Consider the following 23,212-nt stretch of genomic DNA (forward strand, 5'->3'; position numbering starts at 1 on the left):
CATCTTTTAGCCTCAGGCCTAGCATAAAGTATTCAGTTCGTAGTAACATCGTGGTTGTATTTACAGTACCGTGTAGATATCACATAAGAATTTTTCAGAATAACGTATGAAAATTATGCACTATCTGCAATATCTAGCGAACCTATAATTAACCAGATAGATTAACACAGACATTATCCAAGCCTATTATAACTTCATACCAGTCTTAAATAAATTGGTAGTGTTACATTTTAATTGGTGTATTCTCGTAAGCATTAATCAATCAAGTAATTACTGTATACTACATCAAGTCTACATGTACTGTACATGAGGAATTGCCGACAACGATCGTAATACACTTTATAGTAACTTAAAGCTCTCATACTAAAAGAATTGTAGATAAACAATCATTCATACTGTGAGGATATCCCTTAATAATGGGCCGTATTCGTAATCAAGTGCAAAGGGCTATCTTCATAACTTTCAATAAGTTAAACACACAAACACTACGCTCTCGTAATATTGTCTTCGTAAGATTTTTAATGCGTATATTCTTGTTTACAGATCGGATCTAATATTGTTGTATTTAAGAAATTTCATACAGGTATTCCTGAATCAAAAGCACGATAAATACAAGGATTGATGGACTACATCAATTACATATATATATATATATATAAAAATTGAGCATTCTAAGAAAATGTAAGCTAGTTTTTGCTCTTTTTACTCCTACTGTCTTTCGAGTCTTCGGTGGGTCTTTTAGACTGTTTAGCTTCAGTCAAGAACTTGTCAAGACCAAATGGATCATCTTCATCCTTTTCAAATTGAACTGGACCATCACGTTGTAGATTATGATCTGTACCTTGGAATTCAGTATCAGCGGCAAACCTAAAACAGTATAATTATCAGGTTAACGTTTAAAGTCAAATATGTTAGGGAATTTAGTTATTAGTCAATAAGTATATACTGATATATTAAAAAAATTATCAACGATAAACAGCAATATCAACCGTTTCGTCTTGACCAGTGAATCCAGGTCATCACCATATATGTCTTTATCCAAATTTTTAGACGGTCTATAAATTGATGACGCGGAAGTTTTCTTCCAGGGTTTATCATACACATTGTAAGCATCATCTTCCGCAAAACCAGAGCCAACACCCTTTGAAAAGCAGTTTAGAAAGTTATCAATTTGTCCATGTCGAAAGATATAAAGTATGGTCAAAAGATAATTATACAAAGGGTAATATTATCCGTACTTCTGCTTGGTTAAAGAGTCGCTGATCGTACATTCCTTCGTCAGATTTTACATTGGCGGGCATTCCAAGAGCAATTTTCTCACTAATATCTCGATCACGTTGCCTTTCTAATTTTGAACGTTTATCAGGAGCAGCTCTTGCAATTCTCCTATCTCGCTCACGTTCTTTGTGTCTGTCGTGTCGTAACTGATCACGTTCTCGGGCATCCTCGCTAAAGTCTATGGCAAAGATTAATACATTTGTACGTTGTAAGAAAATTATAATAGCTTTACAGATATCAGTAATAATTCTACCAGAATCTTGGGTTCGCAAGCCAATTCGTTCTTCACGTGCTTTCTGAGCTAGAAGTCTTAAACTTTCTTCTTTTCTTTCCTTTTCTTTCTGGGCTAATTTCTTTTCCATTTGGGCGCGAAGTTCAACAGATTCACGTGCTTTTCTGTCAGCTATATATAAGGCATCCGCCAGTTTAGAGAAATTTTCGTTAATTTTGACTTCTTGAGCACCTCGACCATCCGCTGCAAGTCGTTTGTCCAAAGGTATTGTGTAGCCCTATATTATTGGATAGGGTATACAGAAAATATTTGTACATTTTGTATTTACGAACGTAGGTGAAGCTTCACTTTCAACGCGAATGAAGCTGTAAAAACTCAGCGTATCGTACCTTAGGATTTTTCCAGTTGGATATACACGGCGGAATTTTCCACTCTTGCTGCTCTTTAACGGTTACCTTGCGTGGCGGTGAATGCATAACAGGTGCAGGAGGGGATGGAGGACCTCGTGGAATCTTTTTGTTTGTTTTAAATTTGGGCGGATCTAAAGGATCTTTCTGCATTTCTACCATTCTAATTACTCTTTGTTTTGCGCCAGAATTATATGCAGGTCCTTGCTGAGCAGGTGTGTATCTGTCAGTATGGAATGAGATGCATTTTTATTTAGAAGGAACTATCATTTTAATTCTACTATAATGTCCTGACACCTATTACTGTACGAGTATACTCAATGATTACAAAAATCTATGCAAATCTATGAAGGGCAACTAACCGAATGTATTGTGCAGGGGCCTGTTTTTCAGCAGGCCTGGCAGGCATTGCTGCAGAAACTTTGGTCTGTATGATCTTTTCCAATGCTTCTCGTGTTTTCTGAGTCGTCTACGTAAATAGATATTTGAAAAGTAAATAATGAATCCCTCTTCATCAATCTCTTAATTTTATGCAAAGCAGTAATTGATATTTATGATGTATAACTAGCAAATTTAGCACTACCTCTTCAATTTCTTCTTCATCTGGCATCGATAAAGACGGATCTTCCTGTTTTAAGTGTAATGGAATTAAATCGCGAAATTCTGAAAAGACAACCTTGTCTTTACTTTGTCCTTGCTTGATAATTGAATCATACTTGACACGACCTTCGGCATCAACTTGCATTGCTAAAGCGTTCCCAGTAGCCTAGAGTATATGTATATGCGTATATGTAATCGTATAAAGGGCGTTGTGTTAAAAATCTGTGTGATTTATTCAGATTCCTGGTATAGATTATAGTACATCGAGGTAACTATCAGCAGTAATGTATTTTTTCCGATAATTAATTTAAATCGTAATGTATATAAGCCCTGGTCTAACCTTCTTGCGTCCCATGTTTAAAGGATACCTAAAATCCAGCAAACAAATATACATAGTGAGTTTGTTAAAAAAGTGATGTCAGATTTCATGGAAACAGAAAATTACACTGATTTCATTTGATATTTCATCTATAGAATATGAATAAAGTTACTTTCAGAACGATGAGCAGTAAATTGTTGTATTCGTATAACCCTAGCCGCTAGAATGTCACTCCGATATACGTATACATACAGTACTAGTTGTCATACAGCAGATGTACCACACTAGTTACAAGCAAAACGAAAGCAATACTAATAGTTGTTTTTATTTCCGAAATATATCAATCGCACTGCACTCACTGCGCCACATGAATTTCAGGAAAAGCTCCTCCGCTGCCGAAATCCTAGGGGTAAAAGAATATGTAGTTGATATTAGGAATAAAATATAAATTTAGCATTACAAAGTTTTAACGCTGATAAGCATTTAACCCTTTTTAAGTGATATTTTGCGATTAAAGTTTAAAACTGGTGTAGATGCACCCCTTTATATGCTCTTGCTTAAGTATCCTGAAATGTTTACTATGAATACAATACTTATAAATATGATAACGGTTGGGTATGCATGCGGGAGCTTGTGTTGATTATTTCGCACTATGCCAGATTACCTCTGTTTATGAATAAAATCTGATAACTACTGGATTGAAGTACGACTCTGACGTAACCATTCTGCTCGCAACAGATACAGTATGTCTATGTAGCTGTCTATAAGAAATGAGATGGACGACTACTTTTACAAGTTTAAACCAATTTTAATAACAAATCGTTGTCATTGCATTTAAAATAATTTACAGCAAGCTTGTAAAACCGCATAAATGAGTTGCACAACTTGTAATACCTTTGGAATATGCTACTTTACAAAATTACTGTATCTCTGGGACTATTACTATTTTGTACCATCATCTTCCACATATTACATACTTTGATTGTAAAAAAAGTAATTTTATTAATTTGCCAGAAGGCAAGCTGCACTCCAATACGTAAATCTACAGTGTCGCCAACAACTACAGTATTCAATCACTACGAATTGTAGTGCCAACATTACACACTTTATAGTGATCAAGTTATTACTATGTAGTGGCCCTTTAATACTTTAATCCATTGTTCATTACACATTGAAGGCTGCGATAAACCTCAATAGCTTGCTAATAAGTGATTTAGAAGAAGACGATACAAAAGTATATCAATACCTCAAGAGATCTTGGTACCCAGCCTTTCCGATGGCCGTAAGGTGGCGGTTCCTTGGTTGATTTCTTCTTTGAGACTAACTGTTTGATAATTAAGTAAATAAGTGGGTAATATCTTTAGCTTCAATCAACAAAATTGGTTTACATGTCTAGCACTGACAAAGGTTATCATGGCAAACACTTTATATCCATTTTGGTGAGTGTAGGAAGTAATTAGCAAGATTGATACTGAAAATCTGACTAACTTTAGTTATGGTTAATACTGCACTATAATTATGTCACAATCCAAGATTTTATGTCTACCATTATGCATTCATAATTCTAATTAGCTAAGAAAGGGTGACCCCAATAGTCCAAAATTTGATTCATTACAACTGCTAAGGTAATATCCGTTGGGTAAGGTATAAAAATGAGTGCGTATAACCTGATAAAAATGCCACGAAGTCTTAGTATTAATAATATTTTAGCAGAAGGGGATTACAGTCATAACTTGATCAATCAGTTACACGCAAAAACTGGCCTATTCAGGTATACAAGTATAGTAGATGTATGGTGATCCATGTTGACGAAGGATTGGATAAACCAAATAGTAAATGCAAACCGGTCATACTTTTGATACATCCTTACTGTCTCTATCACTGAAGTAACTGCAAATAATCATGATTATCTTACCTCTGAATGCGGAAATGGCTGATCAGACTCATCTTCTGCTATTGATCGAGATTGGGTAGGTGCCGGTAATAGCCTAAAAAGGAAACGTATTTAAATTATACATACTGCTATATATCACTGATTTCCATCTATTTTCACGCTACGGTACATTGATCAAAGAATATGGCAGTAAGTTCTGTCTCCTTGTGATGTAAATTACGATAGAATTGAAAATACTGTAAGATCGTTGGAATTTTTATTCTTTTCAATTACTTCTATCGAAGGCTAACCTAGCTAACGACATATTGATTAATGGACGTCGCCAGTAGTCTTTTCTATAATTGATAGTGTTGTTTTCAACAAGAAATGGCGTAAAAGCTGCAAATCCACTTGGCGTCGCAGTTCTCCGTCCAGTAGTGACGGTTTCTCGTTCAGTATGGTCTAAGGAGATGAGTTAAACTCTTGTATAATTTACTATAACGTACGACCTAGTGTATACGTCTATATTTGTTCAGTGTTCAGTAGACGAATGGGCAGTGTATTTATAGCATATACTGTATACTGTACACTGTACTGTATTGTAGTGTACTGTATATGCTGGGCAATTGACGATCAACATGGTTGTGTTCTATCGCATATGCTTTACTATAAAGTATAGACTGGTGTATGCGTATGCTGTGCGAGTATGCTGCGCATGTGCAGTGATGGACAGCACGGTAAAACGTACTGTATAACATACTGTATAGTGAAGGTCTATAAAAATGCCATCTCTCCGAAATCTATGGAGTCTGACTGACTGCGCATGTGCAAAGATGTACAGTGAAGGACTGAAGGTCTATAAAAATGCCATATCTCTCTTCGAAATCTGATGAGTCTGACTGAGTTTCAGTGATGGCGTATAGTAGAATAACTAAAAAAACAGTCAGCCTCATCATTATTTTGCATCAAATTCCCGTTTCTAGTCCCTCTCTCAACTTTTCAGCGTATAACATACTGTATAGTGAAGGTCTATAAAAATGCCATCTCTCCGAAATCTGTGGAGTCTGACTGACTGCGCATGTGCAGTGATGTACGGTGAAGGTCTATAAAAATGCCATATCTCTCTTCGAAATCGGATGAGTCTGACTGAGTTTCAGTGATGGCGTATAGTAGAATAACTAAAAAAACAGTCAGCCTCATCATTATTTTGCATCAAATTCCCGTTTCTAGTCCCTCTCTCAACTTTTCAGCGTATAACATACTGTATAGTGAAGGTCTATAAAAATGCCATCTCTCCGAAATCTGTGGAGTCTGACTGACTGCGCATGTGCAAAGATGTACAGTGAAGGACTGAAGGTCTATAAAAATGCCATATCTCTCTTCGAAATCGGATGAGTCTGACTGAGTTTCAGTGATGGCGTATAGTAGAATAACTAAAAAAACAGTCAGCCTCATCATTATTTTGCATCAAATTCCCGTTTCTAGTCCCTCTCTCAACTTTTCAGCGTATAACATACTGTATAGTGAAGGTCTATAAAAATGCCATCTCTCCGAAATCTGATGAGTCTGACTGACTGCGCATGTGCAGTGATGTACGGTGAAGGTCTATAAAAATGCCATATCTCTCTTCGAAATCGGATGAGTCTGACTGAGTTTCAGTGATGGCGTATAGTAGAATGACTAGAAAAACAGTCAGCCTCATCATTATTTTGCACCAAATTCCCGTTTCTAGTCCCTCTCTCAACTTTCCTATTATTATAACTTACAAGAAAGCAAGAAACTCTCTCTTTCTCTCTGCTTTTAGTACTATAGTTCCTCGGTCGAACCACTTGTACTGTACTATAAAATGTCGACCGTCCTATTTTTTGGCCAGTTCAGTAACGTTCATGCTATTAGCGAAGTATGGCTGGACGGAGGGACACCTCATTCGTATGCGTTGTTACTCTGCACTACCGATGCTCGATTTTGTAATGACTTATTTTTTCTAAATTAAGTAATAATATTACATTAAATTTTATTCCTTTTACTAAATCCTGCTCCACAGCATAATGTCATAAATGTTTTAAATTGGTAAGAATGGTTTAGAAAGAGATACAGAAGATCCATACTACGCAACTATTTCATCAATTTTTCAGACATTTTTGGTCTTTCTCAGCTGGGGGGATAGTACAGGTACATTTTGTGCCAGGTATTATAGGCATATTTTCAAGTTTTCTTCAATTAAAGACTCTACGCGTCTACCTGTTTTGCGGTACATGCCATTTGGGTGTTTGCTATTCTACTCCATGGAAGGAATGATATTAGACCTTATGCCGAATTATATTTTAGCAATAAGCGTGATGTAGTAATTACCTGTTGAGCGCAGTTATCAGTACGAAATACTCGTGTTGTATAAGGATATACTCGTATACAATATACAGTACTGTAGAGTATAGAGTATAGAACATGTACTATAGTGTCAATTAATTAAAAGAAGTATCAAATTACTTATAGCGAACATTTCTCAACATTCGTGTGCATTCTACTGATTTATACTGTTAAAATATAAAAAAAAGAATTGAAAATTAATTTGCACCTAATGTCTACATTATCATAACATATCTGGTTTGTTTGGCCCACGAATGTATTGTACTAGAAGTGAGCAATTTTTGCTTCAGTTTTATCGAGTTAGTAAAGATGGTGGTTTACATATACACGGTATAAGTATCAATGTGGATGAAATAGATATTAAATCCAACAATATTTTATTGCATTGAAAAAATATTCGCCGTGGATAGATGCCACAATCTTACTTAATACAAAAATCGAATTTAAATTTAAATTTAAAATTGATTTCGATCGAACGGAGTGAATTAATCTATGAATGGTAGTGTGGCATAGACATAGGCAATACTGTAATCATCATGACATTAAACTACTGTATTACTGCCACAGTTTCTTGTTCCTGTCAAATAAAACGACAAATAGATTCAGGCTAAGAAATTACAATTGCGTATTTACCGTACAATAGATCGTCCACGATTATCAATCACAGAAGATACAACTTTCTCATGATTCTACTGTAATTAAGTGTAAACATAAATTTCTTTTATTGATTTCAATATTTCGCGAGTATAAATGGTAAGAAATGCTTCATAGTGGTTGTATAGGTAATCTTGCTAGAAAATAATTTTATCATGATAGCTATCTGATGGCTATTTATCTAGAGATTGACTGTTTTGATTAAGTCATACTCTCCATTTTTGTTAAGGTATGCGTAGATTCCTCTATAAACAGTAGCCATCGCATCATGGTCAGCGTTATTACGTAGAATGAGGCATAATCAAATAAAACAAATCGGATAAAGTTATAAAAGGAAAACTATGTTAGACAATCTAATCGATTGTTGTTATACGAAAGCAGACAGAATGAGTGATGGTCATTCGAACATAGAATTAATAAAGTTCGGTCAAATTTTATATTACTGAGCACAATGATAACTGTAGTCATAACACAACAATTTTGACAATTGATATAAAATTCGGATTTGGCCAATTTATTTTATAAAGAATCAAATATAAATAAGGGTTTATTATAAAAAATTACTGACATGGTCATGATGAAGAGCTGCTAGCTGGGGATGTTGTCATAGATTTATACCTCCGGCGCCTGTCAAAATGTCAGAGAAAACACCCAATTTAGCATCATTTAATTAGTAATCCTAGTACAGTTTACTTGTACGTTCGTTGGGATTGGATAACAATTTTATAACATCTGTAATTGTGCAATGTATTTTGATTCTTTTTACCTTGCACCAACAACATTATGTTCAGCTCGTCCAGGAGGTGGTTTAATATTAAAAGATGAAGCCCTAAGGACAGGTTTTCTTTTTACCTTGTCTAGCAGAACGCCATCATTTACCCCAAAATTTAAACTTCGAATACTATCATCATCTCTTGTAGAAGTAATTCGATCCGACAGAATATCATTTTGGCTATAAGATCGACTACATCTTACATCATTTGAAACATCAGGGCTTAAAAAATTAGAATGGATAGGTTCAATTTGCTTAGTATTTTGGAAACGATCATCATCTAAATCTATATTTCTCGATATCCAGCTTTCGTCTTTATGATCTGTAGAACTAGGTAAAGCGCTTGCTGGTGCTGTTTTCGAGCTATTACCAATACCCAAAGATTTATTTAGATCAAGTTCTTCCGAATTGATTTGAATTGCAAGACCGTTATTAAGGCTGGCACGACCATTATCATTGGCCGAATTATCGGTACCTTTGAAAATGGCTTGATTATCATTTTTACTTTGATCGCCTTCTTTCGGACTAGGTATTAACGGATTATTATCACTGTTACATCCTTTATCATTAGTATGAATACGTTCACTTTTCGATTCTTGAATATCTAATGATTTAGCGTGATTAGGGAGTGAAATAGTAGACTTAGATGCTTGGCATAATTCATGGTTTTCACTTTTATGCTCTTGATTAGCTTCCTGCATTTTTCGTAGAAATATCGCTATAATGGGTACTTTATTACCAGAGTGTTGCGCTTTCTTATTGATTGATTTGCAAGATTCAGCTTTGGCTTCAACATTGATGTTTTCTTCATCAGTTTTACTACTAAATTGATAAGAATTATGATACATACCCACATTAAATAATTAATAATTAGGTTTACGCATTAGTTTAAGATAGGAGTCGTACACATGTCAATAATACAAAGATTAAATTTAGATTAAAATAGCTAAGATTATCTTATTCTTCTATTTGCAATATTAAAAACGATCGATATATGGACTGTAATTATTATAAATATAGTTTACGCATACATAGATGCCGTTCTATAGGAATATTACTGTATACGTAGTGTATAGATTATTCGTGCTTACCAATGTAATTTGGGGGCTGGGGATTGCTTATTGATGAAGTTTTCATTATGTTTTCCATTTCCCAAGTCGTCTTGCACAACACTATGACGAGCATCAACAGCACTACAACTGATAGAAAGAGATATTTACACATTACTTGTGTTATTAATCCAATTGATATTACTAAAATCTGAAATAGAGCAACACATAACTAAGAAAACACATGGAGTGACCTACACAGAGGTTAAATATTGTAGATTAATGAGAATATGAATAGAATACCCAGATCGCCATACTTGCTGGGCATACTGTACTTACCATGGGGTAGAATCTGCCGAGTGGTTCTTTGCGGCACGTTTGCGCCGCGTTGTTGGGGTATCATTCATTCTTTCCCAATCAAATGGGGCATTAAGATCAACATTTTTTCGTTTAATGCTTTGATCAATTAAGGAGATCAGCAACTAATGTAAAAGTTAAAAACATCGTATTGTTATTATCCCTAATTTTATAGCTTTATAGAACCTAAGATTATCAAAGAAATATTAACGTGTACTGTCTTTCCGTTAGAGCATACATCATAGTCAGGTTCATCTTCATATTGTAGTGATTTGATGTGATTATAAATTTGTTCAAATTCTCGAGGTAAAAATCTAAAAAAATCATTGGGATCACAATTTTCTTTAACTGTGACTATTTCTTCCTGTAAAGCACAATACATATTGATTAACAATTCTTGATATTCATCAAATTCTTTGTATAATTATGAATTAAAATTTGCAATCAAACCTTATTTTTTATTTTCTTCCAAGGTAAAGTTCCAAGCCTAAATTCCACTATCATATAAAACATAGACCACAGATCATCGCGCCTACTCAACTCCTATAAAATAAATTAAATTTCATATATATCTGAATTCTATGCTTTAGATTCTATTCAATAGCGAAGTGGGGTAGGTACAACTATTAAGATATATTTATGGTGCTAAAATCTTGTACAGAAAGGATCATTGATATTTATAAGTATTTCATATTTTAACGCAAACAAAGAAATAAACGTTTATTTTCTAATACCATCTTAGAAACAGAGTGATGAGGTTTATTACTCAAACTAATGGAAAAGATCAAAGCTTTAAGAAAATTATTATAACGTGATAGCAAATTGTATAGGACAATCCTTTGATTATACGTTGTAATGTTTTAGGTTAAAGCTCCATATTTGTTAATATTTCACTGCATCGCGTACATATTTCAAGTTGGCTAATAATAATAGTTAATATAATAGATCCTTCAAGTTTTGTCAATCATGAAATGACTCTAACGCTCTTAGATAGGATTTACTATTACAGCATACGTATATTTACAAGGACATTAATAACTTAAAATGCTTTAAGCCCTCTTTCAGTATAATGATGAGATAGTCTTTCGTAAAACTAAAAGACTGAAGAGATGTAGCAATTGACTTTTGTCTTTATGGAAGGTCATCGAATTCTAACATAGTTACCTTGGAATGATGAGCATTAATCGAAGCATAGCGAGCTGTTCCACGGAAACCGGCATTAGAACGAGCTTTTCTTACTTCTCCTTTACCGTTAGTATATGGACGAGCTAATCCAAAGTCCAATATATATACTGTTTTCTTGGTTTCCGGCGTATTTCCAATGGTAAAATTGGACTAATTGAAGGTAGATGAAGAGAACGGCCTCTTCTTAATTCATCATCATCATAAATAGATAATTTAATATTTTTTTCTACTTACAGGCTTAATATCACGATGAAGGAAACCTGCTTTGTGTACTGTTTTAATACTTAAAATAATTTGCCTGGTGATTCGCAATATCGTTTCGATAGTAAGTGTTCCACTAGGTACTTCTCTACGTAATTCACCAAGGTTTTTCCCTTGTAATGACATGACAAGGAAACTGAAAGTTTTGGTTTTACCACAAGCGACATATTGGCATATATGATCTTTGCCTAATAATGTCAATTATTACTCAATTAGTGATGGTATTCATTTTATTTAGCACTCAAAGTACTAAAGCATTGTATAGGTTGATAGCATGTTTTTATGTACAATTTCTGTTACAATTTTTTTACCTGATGAGAAGATTTAAGGTTAGATATGGTAAAGAAAAATACCGGGATGAAAAAAACTAGTGAAAGTGACAGTTCTACAAGAAAGTTTTATGGAGGCAACAGTTTTCGATATGATACGATGGTTTAGTGGTAGCTTTTGCATTATTTTAATAATACGAAATATCGCAATAAAATCTAAATAATAAAAACTACTTGTTGGTGCTAACCACTGATGAAACGGTACTAGATTTAGAAGATCTTAATTATCAATTTTCTTGACGGTCAAAGTTAACTTAATACTCTTGTACTGTCTTGAGCGATTGTCAAAAACGCCTTAGAATTGAAGCTATACAGTATAACGAAGACTTGTCACTACAATTGTATGGCATCTTCAATAATCTTATACGTTTATGTTTCATGATCGTTTTGAGTTGTTTAGTCTAAATTACCAACAATATAATTAATTTTATCTAGAAATTACCTTGCACAGCGTTGAGGACAGTAACTTCCATCTTTAATAACTGATTAGGGCATTGCTTCGATTCAACTTTAATGGCTACATCTTTATTTGTTGCAAGATCCAATCCTTGATAAATTTGACCTATATCGACAGAGTAATCATATTATTCTTATATTGATCTTAACACGATCGTCATAATTTTTTGGCATAATGTTTTTTGATATTTTAAATAGCGACGTAACGAATGTTTTTTACGTTAAAATTATAATTACGCAATGATTTACATTGATGGTTAATAGTCATATCCGATTCGACACAAGTAGGCATCTAAGCAATTATTCATTACAATAAACTACTGCATGATATTATCATCTTAATTAAAATGAATATTTATAAGTATGAATTAAATTGCTCTTATTCCTTTATAGAATATTCATATATATCATTTGACCTATGAATAGGTTGTCAAATTTGTACTGATCATGGTGTCAGGATAATTATTGAATGTTCGGGCAATAATGCGATAGATTGTGTATGTGTGAGTAAAATAACACTTTCAAACGATTTTAAATTCTTCTTCATGATCATTCTAAAATAAATCTCATCAATGATCCGGTAGAAGGTTAACATCGGGAAATGAAATCAAGAATTTTATTTTACTTCTGATTTGTATCTGTTTATCGTAGAATCAACTTGTTAAGAATTACTTTTAAATTGCGCGAAGTATGCCCATTTAAAATGATACGATAGTTGAGTTAAAAAGAAACCACTTAAAGTAATTCTTGCTACAGAATTATAGTAAAGAAACTCGATTTGTACACTACAGTATTTCATCGATATAAATTAGTATTTCATGCTGGACAACAGCTTCAATATGGTACTTACAATACTTCTTACACATTAAGTAGTAATCGAATAGCGTTGACTAAAATAAGACCATGATAACCTCTTTGGAGATATTAAATTGGCAACTAGGACGATATAGCAATTGAAAAATTATAGATTAATATCTGGCGTGATTTTACAGTTTTCTCTCCTCTTCACTGGCATGTATTCTACGTACCTCGTAATTCATTCACTAATTAATTATTCATGCATATCTTTAATTAATGAGCTTAAAGATATCAGTAATTTCTAATTAAATAATATTTAACATTTCACTTGTCATTTTCCTTGTAAATAAGTTGTTTATCTTTAGTTTTACTAAAGACTATATTAAACATTACTAGATAATCAATTTAACTGACTTTAATTATCTGTATAATATCTTCAAGAATAATGCATGTTAGTCTGCTATATGAATTTTTATTTTACTGCATTTTAAAACACTGAGATTAATAACTGCAGTTATAAACAATATTTGGATAATGTCTATTTATATATTGTCTAGAGGGTGGATCTTACTTCCGTATTAGATAAAAAGACTGTCTTTTAATTCAGTAGCTAACATAGAATGATTGATGATAACCGATCAATTACCCATGAGACTTTAGCAATGATACCTTACTTGTTAGGATTATCTAATAATTACTCTGAACCTGTGAATCTCCTCTATCAATCTTTCCTATAGAATGCTTTTGACTCACTAATAACTCACAAGATCCTTGATTATAGTCAATTTATCACAGTCCTTCCTGTTTATGTTCTATTCCCTATAGTCTAATTCCTGTACCGGTACTGGCGCAAAAAGAAGTAATTATCGTCATTACCATCTGCTCATGTGGTCTTAGGCCGTGGCTTTCAATGTTGTACCTAAATGTTGCTAATCACTGAGTGTTGAGGGTACCTTTTTAGTACTGATCAATTTGACCACTACCACAATATTTGGCAGTTAGGAGAGTTTACTTTCTAACATTAGCATAACAGTACGTATGGTCAATGTGATTGAACCATTACATTAATGAATTATTTACAAAGTAAGCGAGAGTATTAATCGTTCTAACTGGTAAATAAAATGTTTACTATTGTGATACAAATTATCACTTTGAGTTTCTTGACGTGGCCATTTTCCACGTCTAAAATGAATCCCAACTCCTTTTTAGTAGTTTAAGGGTAGCTATAGACGTGATGGAAACTCAATGGAATGAATTACTAGAACTGCCTAAGGGAGTTATATTGTAAAAATTTCTTTTCAATCATTGATGGCGTCTGATGAACAAGAATTTACTTAGTATGAGACAATAGCTGAATCATAATATTGATATCCTGACTTTTCTCTTCGTTTTAATAACCTTGAATTAACTGCTGTACGAGCATATATATGTATGTAAAATTATACTATGAAAAATTGGATATCATTTCAGCGGATTGGTTATCTTTAGATAATGTAAAGGAAGTTACAAAATTAAAAGTTAAATGATGATTTCTGTCATAGGCAAATTATCATCTACCTCCAATAACCGAATATTTATAATGATGATGCTATATAGAACCTTACATTATAGTCTTATAATCTTAACAGCATGCTATCCCATCATAGTGTATTATAAACATTATTAAGCAGAAAAAATGATTTGAATTACTTCTTGATGGTATTATTAGATTTCAAATTGTTCAACAGTTTTGTAGTAGACACAATAGAACGTGATATATAATGTACTTTAGCATAATTATGATATCAGGCTGAGAAGGTAGGACGATTTAGAGGTGGTAGGAAATGATTTTAAATCAAACTGTATCATCTGTCATAAAACTTGAAAACATGTCCTACTTTTCCATCAGTTAATGTCTATGCTGCTGTGATGCTTTCACAAGTAAAAAAGATCTTCAGAAATAAGAGATAACACCTTCATTAAGTCTGTTAACAGACTTTATAAAGTTGATAAATGCGCCTATATTAGGGTAATGAATGATAGATTCTTTCGATAAAAGACGATAAATCAAATGTCCGAATAAGGAATTTTCTAAGTACAACTCTGTCACCGGACGAACGTATTCTGATTGCGTTAAAGTGGCGAAGTAACTAATGTAGAAGGCAGACTATTTGCTTCATTTTTATGCTTTTAGTATCTTCAAGACAGTGATTTTACTATTCGGTATGTGGACAAAAGAGATTAAGAAAAAAAAATTGGGGGAGAACATCGTTCAGCAGTGTAATGCTGATGTAGCGTTCCTAATCAACATCAGCATCAGTTTGTACAGCTTCTAGATTTGTTTGTAAACTTACCAAAACCGCCACTTCCAATTTTACGAACCTGATTCAAACCATTTCGTAGATGATCGTAGTGAAAGATACCGATAGAAGAAGAGGAAATAGAAATTAACTGATCGTCGTCGACGATAATATTAAATTAATGTATCGTCACTCAAGTTTTCATGTAGCCATCTTATATGATATAACTGTAGTAAAGGTTAAACTAAGTTATGAATTTTACAACTAAAGCAGAAAGCATCAAATTGCATCAATTCATGATGATAGTAATACTACTGGAAGAGAACAGTAACATGACTTGAATCTATTTCTAATGTAATCTTACAATCTTCCATCGACGCATATGCTTTCCAACAGTTAATATGTCAGTTCGTAGATGATCTGGTCCCTTGTCAGGCTCTTTCTCTTTACGATGAGGTTGTTGAGGCTGTGACAATGGCGACTGCTTGTCTTCATCTCGGCTGCCACTGCATTCCATCATATCATGTTCTTGTTTTCCCATTTATAATCAGCTTACTCTTTTTTTTCAACTAATTCTCATACCTTGAAAGCAAGAAAGCGACATGAGTAAGCCTCTGAATCAAGCTAAAATGATCAGTGATATTTCCATTGACTTATAATAGGAATATAAGTGTAAAAAATAAATAGGGGGAAATACATCATATCGATTGACGGTTGTACAAAGATAATATCATCGGTTATCCTGCAATGGAAGGTTGGAAAATTATGGAAATAGTTGTTATGTTACCTTATAATTTAAGTTCCGTGAAATCATTTTGTTTTTCCTGTTTCAGCCAATTGTATGCTATAAATCGATTTCCAAACGATGTCAAGGTTGAGGTTAAAAATTCGATTTATCTTTTCTCTACTACAGATAAAGCTTACTAGTATAGTATTATTCGAAATTATGAAAACGTCGAGAGTATAAAATTAGATGACGGCATTAACTGCGTCATTACAATCCTCTTTAAAAAAACTACAAAATGAATTATGATGACGGTTTCCTACGATATAGTCTGTATTGTAAGGAGTACATTTGGTTATTATTATTATTCTAATGAATTGTCTTTTATAGGCTGATTAACATTTTACTCATGCATTTATTTCAACTAAACTATAATTTTAAATTGTTACTTAAGGTTGGCATTATGCAATTGTATTGTGTCCTTTTGGATGAGAATAATACTTTGATGAATCATTAACCGATTGGACTGAAATGACCGTTAACCAATCACGTTACCAAATTCACTTGCTATTTATATACAATCATGCATCTATTCTGTATCCCCGACCTGTCAATAACAATGTTGTCTTGTTTTACATATGGTGGAATGGGTAGCTATTGTAGCTTTGATGTCTTGTGCTAACTAATTGCCCTAGCAGCAAGTTACAGTTGTATCATCAATTGTCTCTTTCATGTTCACTATAATAAGTAAGTCATTATTTAGCGGATTAGGGACAATCTATTGCTTGAAATACCATTAGCTAATAGTAGTGCTTAACCAAGCTATCAATCCTGTTATTCCCGTACTCTTTGTATAGTATTTAATCCACGCATGTGAAAAATTGTACAGGTGATGTTTTGTCGATAATTCCTTGAATTCCTATCTGTCATATGCTGACTCACTGGTCTAATACTTGATCATGGAAATGTATTTGTAAACATGATAAACCAGCTTATCATTTATATCTACAAGTATTTCTTTTCCTTATCTGTTATACACTATAATACAAGTAGTTATAATTTTCATCTATTCAGCGCCAAGTCGGTCAAATGAGAGTAATAATGCATCAGTTTAATAGAATAGATTAAATTGAATAAGTACAATATCATGAAGGCGTTATTATACTTTCTTATTCTTCTGATGCTGTGATTCGAGTCGTATGGAATTGGTCATGATATAGAAAATTTTCAATATCAATAGATAAGGCTATTTTTGTTAGAATAGCTGAATAAGTAATGATAGTTGGTTACCTCGTTAATATAAATAGGATATAGATGTTCTTTCGATTATCAATATGGAGATATTTGGTAAAGAATTCGTGAGGGAATGATTTACTTATTTTATTATAACAGTAGGATGCGAAGTATTGATTGTGGGATAAGCATAAATATAATTAGAGTGTGGTTAAGATATTATGTACATAAATATTGCTAGAGATTGCAAAACTAGATTTTCTTCATCGATATTGATCCTATTAAGTGTTAGTTATTTATATTTTGCATTCATATCAATAGCTTGTATGAATTTTACGAATTATATTAGTGGAGAAAATGGTACAATGTTTAAGTAGTAGCTAAGTCAGTTTCGCATTTCCTCTCTTTTCGATCAGTGTTTGAAACATTTCTTGACTATGCTAAGAAGGTTATTAGGGATTACTAGGATTGGGATGGAATATGCAACGTAGTGTAGTTTAATAAAACGACATTTATGTAATAGCATATCTCGAGCTCTTAAATGCGAAAAGCGTAAATTTTTAGACATTGATGCAGAATTATGATGGACAATAAAAATCACATGGAGCTATGCAGCTCTTAGAGCACAAAGTGGTGAGTTTATTCGTACATATATGAGATAAAACCATATTTGACTGACAGAATAAAACTAGTATACAGCAATTTATAGTGAACTCAAATGGGAAAAATAGCTAATACATATGAGGATATATGAATTGCTGTGATAGTTATTGATAAAATGATGTCGTTATAGCTTTCAAATTATAGGTCCCAACTTATTGGTAGTATAGTCGTGTTCATTTTTCTGATTAGTAGTTACATTTGTACGGGTAAATTATAAATGAAGCACAATATTATACAAATGTACCTTTCTATATGTATAGGTTGATGTGTATCGAGTATTGCAATAAGTTTTATGTTTATGTTGCACTGTTATCTTGCTATTTTAATTCGCACATAAAATTCTTGTTCTCGCACAGAATCAGGATTTGTCATTGACACTTTCAGCTATCTTCTTTACTCATTACTAGCTTTCAATATTAACAATACAGGATACTATCTGAGCAGGGAATACACATACTGAAGGATTAATTATATCGTCGCACTGATTATATTTGAACCGATAATTGTACCAGTATGGTTACAAATTTTATTGGATATCGGAAATCGTTCGATGTTAACCAACTATTGACTCATTGATTCAAACTTAATCTGAAATAGTGTATACTAACGACAAACTGATACAAAAAGCAACTTAATAACTTGCGATACTTATAGTAAATCTTTCCTTAATAAAAGCAAACTGTTTTGCTCTTAGAAATATATTTCATACTTCTAAATTGATGCGACTCCGTATAACTTTGATACCATAACTCAAGATCGGTAATAATAGAGTATGAAGTATGATTTAAACCGTACATCGATTCAAGTACTGAATTTTAAACATTTTGCATACCGCTGAACAATAAAATATCAGACAAAAATTACTAATCGTAATTCGCAAAACCAATCAGCAATCGTTTGCCAATTTTATTCATGTTTTATCTGGTTAAGACGATTACGGATCATGTAATAACAATGAATATTTAACACTTACTTGTATAGATTAGTCAGAATTGTGTATATTCATCGAAGAAACAAACATACACTTTTATATACACTAAAACGTAAGTATTTAGCAAAACTTGTAGACTTTAATCGAAAATGGAAATGAAAGCCACGCCAGGATTAATGAAAACTGACTTCATTGACCAGATTGACTAGTTTTTCATATAATAAATAGATTTAACAGATTTATTTATACATTAAAAAATTCTTAATTTTCACTATAATTGCCAGCATCTGATTCTATATCTTCAGGTATTGAACTATTCAAATATTGATTATCGGAAATCTCTTCTTCATTATTACTACTAGTTTCAAAAGGTACCAAATCCTCATCTTTGTGACTTACAGACGGAATATTAGACAGCAAATTGTCGAATTGATCATCGTCGTCACTCTCTGTTGCTGGTATCGTTGATTCATCAGCCGAATATTTTACTTTTCCATCCGTTTTAAGCTTGGTCATATTAGATACTGTATCTTCAGTTAAACCTAGATCCTGTAACTTTTTGGCAAATTTCTTTTCAGCCGCATTCTTAGCGCTCATCTGAGCTACCCGTTCGAACAAGAGTGGTCTATTTTCAACTCTATTTTTCATTTCTAATATACCCCGATCATATTCTTCCAAACGCAGACGGTCAGATTCTCTGTAGAGAAAAATTGAAAATGTAATCTTTTACATTTTAATACGATATTGATTAATTATAGATTCAAATTTCATTTAGTAAAATAGCGTCAGATATTTATGCTTCATGATTCATACTTATAATTTTGAATTTTCTGTTGACTTTCAAATTCTAGGTCTTTACTGCGATCATTTCTGCGCACTTTCTTCGAAATGGCTGTTTTCAAATTTCTCTCGCGTTGCTTACGAAATAATTCTTCTTCCATTTCTTTCCTTTCCTTTAGTGCCCGCTCATCTAAACTTTGCCGGATTTTCTTTTCTTTTAGTTTGGCTGAAGTTGTCATACGAATAGGAACGAAATTATCTGTTGATTTAGATAAACTGTTTTGTCTAGTTTTGAATAATTTCGGATCCTGTGTTTCCTTAGGTATTGGTTTTTGTCGACGATCGATGAAGGATGTTCGCAATGTAAAAGGTTCTGTCACAGTTGAGTAAATGGAACGTTTCTTTTTACTGAGTTGCCTTTGAAATTGTCTTTGCAAATAATCAAAGTCTGGGACGTCATGATTAATTTGAGGATGAAATCGGTGCTGTTTGGTTACAAATGGTTGTGCATTTCGATCTTTGTCGTATGTAGCTTTTACGTGTTGATTTCTTGCTTCCATACTTGCAGGTAATCTAGACTGATGTAATAATTCCTCCGCTCTCATGCGCATATAGATTTTTCGGTATTCTTCCTGCTCTCGTATTCTATCATCAATGGAAGCGTCGTATAGATACTTTGGAACGGGTTTCGCTTTAAATGATTTGATATCATTAAATTCATCAAATGACACAGCATCGGTTAATGACATTGAACGTTGGCGTTCCTTCCTACTTTTTTCTTTAGTGATAAATGAAAAGGGTTTTTGCACTGATTGCAAATGCTCTTTGCTCTTCTCTCGCCTTTTCTTGCTTTTAAGGTCTTTTCTATTCTTCATAACTTGATATAATGGTAAGAAAGTTGTGGCAGGGATAGGCGTGGATTGAAATTGTTTTCTGCATTCAATTTCATCTGCAATTCGTTGTTGTATTCGTTTTTCCTCTAGTTCTATCTGAGCTGCTGTTTTTGTTTTTGGCTTACCCTCCTCACGGATGGTCATAGAGAACGGCCTTGGAATGGTAATCTTACGACGCTGTATATTATCAGAAGTTGCCTTGCTACTCTTATTTAATTGAGTTGGCGAATCGACTGAAGTTGTATAGTTCTTAATATTAAATTTATCCCACATATTTTTAATCTTGTCTACGCTGTCAGTTAAGTGAATCTCATCATGATACTCTCCAATGGTATCTTGATAGCCGGAGGGCTCATATTTGTTCTTTGGCAAATATGCACTTTCGTCATCGTATGAATTATCGCCGTTATCATTGCTATCAGATCTAATCTCATAGAAAGGATCATTATGGCTTGGATATAATTGCGATTTGCCTGTATTAATCTGTTTAGGATAACTTACTTGTATATCTTCCATTGACGCTGGACTTTCGTCACTCGAGTATGCATCTCTATAACGGGCCCAATCATATTGTCCTGTAGTATTGACAGGTCGATATGAATGCATATCTTCCCTTTCTACATCATGACTACTCTGACTAATCTCCTTTCCATAAAATTCATTTAATTTTCTATCATATAAATGCTCTAATTGCTGTAAAGTTTGACGTTGTTGCGCTTTCAATTTGGACAGTTTTATATAAAAATCTTCGTCATCTTGATGGATTGCCTCTCGTTGATCAGCTTGCTGATTCGACTTGGCGACTAATCTAACTTTAGTCATTACGCGATTATCATTGTCTCGTTGATTTGATGTATCTTCATGGCTTTTAATTTCTACACTTTTGACGGTTCTTTCGTCGAAAGTTGCTGCTAATTTGGAATTTGGCCGTCTCGGCATAACGATGCAGCTGTTTTTGAAGGCGCTGGAATGGCGGACCGCCATGGTAACGCATCCGAAGCGGTTGGAGAAATGATTGTACGCATGTACAGTACTGAGGTGTGTTGAACAGTCTACAGTGTACAGTACAGCACAGTTACAATACTGCGCACTGTAAACGGTACTGGACTGTACTGTACTGTCTGTAGTTCTGAACCTCAAACTACAGTAGTTCAGAGCATGGACTTCGTTTCTCTCCCTCTCTCTCTCCGTCTGATTTCTAAGGATGTCGCAAACTGTTCACTTTGAATTACTATAATTAACAAATGCTGCAACTAGAGATTGTAACTGGGGTAGCAAAATTCGGACAGGTTGCAAACCCTGGCTGCAACTGGATCGGCTAATGAACTAATTCAGCAAGTATCCCTGAGTAATTTGAGTGTGAATAATTTCTCTTTTAGACGATGGCTAACATATCTACTGTTGTTGGAGTATCTACATTATATTATCAATATAATTAATTGACTAGCGATTAACTGGATCGACTCATTAACTTAATCATCAAGTGTTCCTGGCTAATTTGAGAGTGAACAATTTCTATCTTATAGTCGGCCGCTAACATATCTACTATCGTTACAGTATCTACACTATCAATATAATGAATTAATTAGCGAATAACTGGATCGGCTAATTAACTTACTAATCACGTATCCCGGTCTATTTATCTTGCAACGTATATCCTTTCAGGCGTGAAGAACAATATTCATAATAAAATAGAAGATTGATGATTAATGGTAATATCTATTTGATAACTTTTTTGATTGTCAGCTTTTAGTTCGTATCTATAAATAGTTAAGCAGGCTTAAATACTTTTATTTGACTAATATATGACTCTTGGGCAACATTTAATTATGCATAATTATTTGATCCTTAATAATGTATTTTACAGATATTACTATTTTAAATTGGTCATTAATTTATACGATTAATTTTATATTTACTGTATATTACCTCAATTGATCGTAATAAAATTATAAATCAATTTTTAATATACTTGTTACGGTGCATGTGAAGCTTGGTAAATGCTTATTACTTTCCAGATGTTAATTGCCTGAAGCTGTGAACAATTAATTAACTTTATATTGTTAGATAACAACTCGTGATTGTAATTTAATAGTTTCATTATTTATGTCTGTGTTAATTGATCATGCCTAATTGTGCTCAATGCTACTTTATTATTGTTAATATAAATTTCTAAGATGGAGAATATTGTTGATACTCAAGGTTATGAGCTAATATTAATTAAATGTAGTGTAGTGCAATTTTATGAATCCTGAAATTTTCCCTGTTGATTGTATTTGAACGAATCCAGTAAGCAGCATGTGTACAGCAGTTGTAATTATGTTTGCTAACCTATTAAAATGAAACTGTTTTCAAAGTATATGCCTGAGTTTAAATTTAACTAGCTGTAATTTGTTGCTAACAGTATATTTATATCTACTACATTATGAATTAGTCATGAGAGTCTGATAGTATCTTTATCTTCCTTAGCTTTACAGCTGCGTAAATTATAATTGCTGTATACTTCCAGTAAATTGCTAAGTCATCAAAGTGCTGTAAGTGTACATTCTTAAATTACCTAATATCCTTCAATTTTTTTCTTAGAGTGTAGTTTAATGTGATAGTAGATGTTTATTATCGCTATCTGTACAATTGCTAGTTACCTTTAGTGAACATACGAGTATAGTTCAGTAACATGGGATGAAGCAATAGGAATGGCCAAGCACTTATGTAATTTGTGCTTTAATGAACGTATTTTTAATCATTACATTTTATAATATGTTCTCCATAAAG

General features: G+C 33.2%; 3 protein-coding genes across 3 annotated transcripts; all 3 read right to left on the bottom strand.

Moving 5' to 3' along the window:
* Positions 1–686: 686 nt before the first annotated feature.
* TRIADDRAFT_51016 (uncharacterized protein) lies at positions 687–9,954 on the bottom strand (the record flags this gene model as incomplete). The annotated part of the gene is made up of 13 exons (XM_002117200.1): positions 687–867; positions 990–1,141; positions 1,239–1,456; positions 1,532–1,787; positions 1,900–2,140; positions 2,280–2,386; positions 2,501–2,683; positions 2,858–2,885; positions 3,196–3,239; positions 4,083–4,160; positions 4,752–4,824; positions 5,021–5,024; positions 9,891–9,954. 13 exons carry the CDS (start codon positions 9,952–9,954, stop codon positions 687–689), a joined length of 1,629 nt encoding a protein of 542 aa, XP_002117236.1.
* TRIADDRAFT_32197 (uncharacterized protein) lies at positions 9,887–15,733 on the bottom strand (the record flags this gene model as incomplete). The annotated part of the gene is made up of 8 exons (XM_002117201.1): positions 9,887–10,033; positions 10,147–10,272; positions 10,359–10,451; positions 11,073–11,243; positions 11,328–11,542; positions 12,126–12,245; positions 15,271–15,298; positions 15,581–15,733. The coding sequence occupies 8 exons, from the start codon at positions 15,731–15,733 to the stop codon at positions 9,887–9,889; spliced, it is 1,053 nt and encodes a 350-aa protein (XP_002117237.1).
* A 3,295-nt stretch (positions 15,734–19,028) lies between these two features.
* Positions 19,029–21,424, bottom strand: TRIADDRAFT_61211 (uncharacterized protein; the record flags this gene model as incomplete). The annotated part of the gene is made up of 2 exons (XM_002117202.1): positions 19,029–19,464; positions 19,581–21,424. 2 exons carry the CDS (start codon positions 21,422–21,424, stop codon positions 19,029–19,031), a joined length of 2,280 nt encoding a protein of 759 aa, XP_002117238.1.
* Positions 21,425–23,212: the final 1,788 nt, after the last annotated feature.

This window comes from Trichoplax adhaerens, genomic scaffold (assembly GCF_000150275.1).
Source record: "Trichoplax adhaerens TRIADscaffold_22 genomic scaffold, whole genome shotgun sequence".
Taxonomy (NCBI): domain Eukaryota; kingdom Metazoa; phylum Placozoa; class Uniplacotomia; order Trichoplacea; family Trichoplacidae; genus Trichoplax; species Trichoplax adhaerens.